General features: G+C 59.0%; 1 protein-coding gene across 2 annotated transcripts in view; it reads left to right on the top strand.

The window, feature by feature from the left end:
• The first annotated feature begins 1,454 nt into the window (after positions 1 to 1,454).
• The window catches only part of UNCX (UNC homeobox), a 4,971-nt gene continuing 1,425 nt past the window's right edge, over positions 1,455 to 5,000 (top strand). Inside the window, exons 1-3 of one of the 2 annotated variants that reach the window (XM_074840664.1) lie at positions 1,455 to 1,952; positions 3,112 to 3,287; positions 4,939 to 5,000. The exon at positions 4,939 to 5,000 is cut by the window's right edge and continues 1,425 nt beyond it. In XM_074840664.1, coding sequence (XP_074696765.1) covers positions 1,703 to 1,952; positions 3,112 to 3,287; positions 4,939 to 5,000 — 488 coding nt within the window. In that variant the 5' untranslated portion in view covers positions 1,455 to 1,702. The other variant, XM_074840663.1, reaches the window with a different exon arrangement.

The following is a 5,000-nucleotide window of genomic DNA, read 5'->3' as shown; positions in this document are numbered from 1 at the left end:
TTCCCCTTCTCCTCTCCCTCCTTTTCTCTTCCTATTTATTTCTGTTTTTTCCCCCTTCTCTCCCCACCCTGCCCCCCCCCCCGACTCGAAGGATTTTATTCCGCAGAACCTCCCAGGAAGATTTAAAGAGTTTCTCCTGTTTGATTTTCCAGCCCGGCTCTTTCTCTCCCACTCCTCTTTGTTAAACGCAAACGCCGCTTCTCCCTGCGCTCCCCTTTCCCTCCCGCTGGCCGGGGCCGGCCGGGGGGAGCCCTCCCGGGGGGGCCGGACCGGGTCCCCCTGGCCCAGGGGACTGAGAGCTCCGGTCCCAGCTGGGCTCGGGATGGGAGGGGGCGGAAAGCACCGCACACACACACACCCCTCCCCCGAGCTTGGAAAGTGTTTCTCTAAGCAGGCTCTGCGGGAGAGGGCACAAAACTGGGGGTCCCCAGCCCCGCGCTTGGCGGGAGAACCGTCCCTTTAATTATTAACTGGGGGAAACCTATCGATATTTTATTTGGGTGAAAACTTCTATGGGGACGTAATTTAATTAGGACAAATTTGGCGGTTGTTTGGAAGCTGTGAATGACTGGCGGGGCAAAGCGCGGGGTGTGCGATGGGCTGCTTTTCCTGCGGGGGGGTGGGGGGCGATGATCACTGGGGAGGGATGGGAACTTTATTTGGGTTTGATTTTCTTTTTTTTTTTTTTTTTTTTAATTTTTTGGCCTCCTCTTTAGCGCACAGAGGCTGCTCCTAGTTGTGGCTACGCTCACAATTCAAGGGTTGTGGTTGCTGCTGGGGAGGGGGGTGTCCGTGGCCGAATCGATAGGAGATTGCATTAATTATGATTTCGATTGATATGCTCAAATCTCCTTCTAAACGCTGCAAACGGCTCTTCCCCCTTTTTTTTTTTTTTCCTTTTTTCCCCCCCATTTTTTCCCTCTGCCCCCCTCCCCTCTCCCCTGTTATAGAGCCGGAGAGGAGATGAAAAGGCTTGTAGTTTTAAATTCAATGTGACAGCTCTGGAAAGAGCGGATGATGAATCTCCTATTATTGGATCAGTCTATTTGCCGCTCAATGTCTCTCTGTAATTGGAGCAACATCACTTTAAAGGTTCAGAGAGTAGAGCATTTCTGGTGAAAAATCCCCACAACACGCTGGTGAATGTTTTAAAGGGAAATCTATTAGTGATTTGGAGAGGGGAGGGGACAAGGGGGAAGAGGGTGGGTTGGAGGGGTGGGGGGGGGGAGGCTGTGTGTGTGTGTAACTCCGGCTGTTTAGTATTTAACCGGGTTTCAGGCAGATCCGTGAGTTCCCCTCCGGCCCCCCCCGCACCCTCCCCTGCCCGCCCGGCCCCCGCCGCCCTCCTCGGGCTGGAGTCCGTATCAAAGCCCCCCTTGTCGTGTTGTGACAGCTCTGATATTGTTTATTGAGGCTGGATGTCAGGTATAATTAGCAATCGATATGGAAAACGTTTGCTCCCCACACTGGCACGTCTCTGACGTCAGGACCGATTAACGTTTCTTATTGGTCCCAAATTCCCCCAGCCTGAGCTAATTATTGGGAGCCTGATGTTGATAAAGTTAAAGCGCCCGGGCGCCCTGCAGCATGAGCCCCTCGCCGCGCCGCCTCCTCCTCCTCCGGCAGCAGCACCCCCGGCCCCAGCCGCCCCGCCGCCAGCACCCCCAGCCCCGCCGGCACCCCCCGCGCTAGAGCCGCCCCCATGATGGACAGCCGCATCCTGGAGCATCCCCATGCCCAGTTCGGGGGGATGGTGGGTTTCCCTTACCCGCTCGGGCACCACCACGTCTACGAGCTGGCCGGGCACCAGCTGCAGTCGGCGGCCGCCTCCGTCCCCTTCTCCATCGATGGATTACTGAGTGGCTCCTGCGCCGCCTCCGTGGTCAACCCGGCTCCTCTCATTCCCTCCGGCTGCGGGGTGAGCGGGGACAGCCAGCCCTTCAAGCTCGCAGGTAGGAGCGGCCCCGGCGTGTGTGGCCCCCCCCTCGCCCCCCCCCCCCCCCACCTCCTCGCCCCGACCCGGCCGCCGCTCCCCACCCGGAGCGTGGCAGCGTGGGGGAAGACAAGCAACGTGCCCCCCTCCTCCCTATCTGCGGATATTGGGGTGCCTGGAGAGGCCCAGCGTAACCACTCCATCACCCCCCCACACGAGGGGGCGGACGGGGTGGGGGGGAGCCCGGGCCAAGCGCCGGCAGTGTCCCCGTTCCCACCGGCGTGGGGCCACGCGTGTGCCCTGAACAATAGCGGGCCCGGCCCGGTGCCTTCCCCCAAAGTTCATCTCTGGGGTGGGGGCTCGGAGCATACCATTAAAAAACAAAAAAATGGGAATCGCTGGAGTTTGGGGAATGGAGAGCGGTAATTCTTTTTTTTTTTTTTTAAGCAATTTAACCAAAGGGAAGCGCTCTCCTTCCCTCCCCACCGGCCTGTGGTACCGCTATTGTTCAGCTGTTAAAACACTCCGTCGCCTCAACATCCTTATTATTAATCCTGGAGCAGCCCCCCTCTGCACCTCAACTAAATAAAAATCAGTATTATTATTAATTTCCACACCTGGCGGAAAACATTAGGCGAGGTGCAGCTAGGGCTGCAGATCCCCAACCTGGAGATGTACGTACTCGGAGAGGCTGCGAGCACCCCAGCCCCACGCCCGCCCGTGCTCGGGGGGTCGGTGGGAGGCCCGGGGCCGCCCTGCCCCCGGGGGCCACGCGTGGGACCGGGCCGTGATCTGTGGCTCACGCAGGTGCTCCGGGGGGGGGAGGGTTGGGGAAGGGAAAGGGGTGGGCTATTAATTTTTATATTAAATTATTTAATTTTTATATTAAAAAATGAAACCTTTGGTGGCTGGAGCAAATATTGGAACTTCTCTCTCTCTCTCTGCCAGCTGAGTGCCTGTGGAGAGCTTCCTTCAGGAATAAATGTGTTCTGTAAAGTACATTTTCGGAGGAGGCGAGGGCAGATCGGGTTCCTCCCCATTTTTAGCGCAGGTGTGTGTATAATCCCGCTCTTTTATCAACGCTACCGAGCACAAAAGTTAAAAGGCTCCTGTGAAAGGCAGGGAGGGGGGGAGAAGGCCTGTCTTCCAGGGACCTGAGGGTATTTCTGCCTTTTCAGACTCGGGTGACCCGGACAAAGAAAGTCCTGGCTGTAAAAGAAGACGAACCCGCACCAATTTTACTGGCTGGCAGCTCGAGGAGCTGGAAAAGGCGTTTAATGAGAGTCATTACCCGGACGTGTTTATGCGAGAGGCTCTGGCTCTCAGGCTGGACTTGGTGGAGTCCAGAGTGCAGGTAAAAACCGTGTCCGTCCCCCCCCTCCTCCCCTGCCCTCTCCCTGCACCGAGGGGTCCCCGGGGAGGCCCCGGCAGCCCGGACCCGCAGCCCCGACCCGGACGGGCCCTGAGCCCTTGGGCCCGCGGCCCCGCTCCTCCCGGCCCTCTCCTTTTGTTTCCCTGCCTTCCACTGGTCCTTGCTGGTTTATTTTCTTATTATTATTCCCTTTTTCTTTTAATCTTGCAAACGAGTCCCGAGGAGTGGCACTCCAGCCTGGCTTTCCTAAATATTTAATTTTTTTAAAATATTTTTTTCCACTGTAAACATTTTTCTTAAATGAATCAATGGCGAAAAATTAGCATGCAAGTATGAGGCTTAATCATGGGCCGGAGTACGCTGGAGAATGTCAGTAAGGCTCCTAGGTGCATCAAGAGCGCGTGGAACTTGTAAAACTTAATTTTAAGGAACTGCTCAGGCCCTCGGTGGTACGGGATGGGGAAGAGAGCCATCTATTTGCTTCTACCGACCTTGGAAAAAATAAAATGGGGATGGAATCGGAGGATGCGGGTGCGATGCGGGTTGGCTGTTGGATCTCCGGATGCTGTTTGATGGCTGCGAGCGGGCGACGAGGCCGAGCGGGCTGGAGTCCGCGGCCGTGCGGGGCGGCTCGGGACCGTGGGGCTGGGCGGCTTCGCGCGGGCTGCGTGTGCGGGAAATGCGTCCTGAAACCCAGCTCCGGCGGCGGGGACCTTCCCCCCGAGGCGTTCGCCGCGGTTCCTCCATCAGCTTTGTCTCACGGCGTCTTTCCGAGCCGCCTTTCCCTTCTCACGCCGGCTCCGGGAGCATCCTCTCGGCGTGCCCGGGGGCTCGGGAGCCTGCGGGGTTGTCCTGGCGGGGACGGGGTGAGCCCGGCCGGGGGGGGAAGGAGCCGGGATCGGCTCACCGAAATCCCCGCGGAGCTGGGGCTGTGCTCCGGCCCGGGAACCGGCGCTGCCGGCCGCCCTCATGGGCCGAGGCTCCGCAGGCGCGGAGGGAACGCGGCCGCCGGGGAACCGCCGGAGCAGGGCCGGAGCAGAGAGGATTTAATTCTTTTTTTTTTCCTCTTTCCTCCCCTATCTATAAACAAACCCGACCAAATCCCATTTTTGCGCTGATCCAACCCCTCTGCTCCGGCGCCCGGGACGGGCGGGAGGCCCAGACCCCGCTCTGCCCGGGCGAGGCGACCCCCCCCAATCCCCCCCCTCCCCCTCCTTCGGACCGCTTATTGTTGTGTGTTTTATCGCATTTTGCGTGCTGCTGCGGTGGGATCGGGCCCGGCCCCGCAGGCCGGGGCTCCGGATGGTGCTTCTGCACCCCTCGGCCGCGGGGAAGAGTCGGGGGGGCTGTGTTATCCCTTCCCCTCCCCGCGGCGCAGGTGCGGACAGGGTGCAGCGTGTGTGTGCGTGAGTGTGCAACCCCCCTTGCTTTTTTTTTTTTTCCTACCCCGTTAAAGAAGCCTGGATATCTCTTCCTGCCCCCTCCCTTGCTCTCTCTCGCAGACGCCCGGCCCTGTGGATGGGGGCTGCCGGCACCTCGAGGGGTGGATGGGGGAGGCCTGAGCTGTGCTTCTCCCTCGCCCCCGGGGGGCCGGTGCGCGGGTGTTAATTGCTTCTCGTTGTTCGGTGTGTAGGTCTGGTTCCAAAACCGCCGGGCCAAATGGAGAAAGAAAGAAAACACGAAGAAGGGCCCGGG

The sequence above is a fragment of the Strix aluco genome, chromosome 15, assembly GCF_031877795.1.
Source record: "Strix aluco isolate bStrAlu1 chromosome 15, bStrAlu1.hap1, whole genome shotgun sequence".
Lineage (NCBI taxonomy): Eukaryota > Metazoa > Chordata > Aves > Strigiformes > Strigidae > Strix > Strix aluco.
Note: the sequence above shows the minus strand (reverse complement) of the source record. Positions and strands in the feature narration are given on the sequence as shown.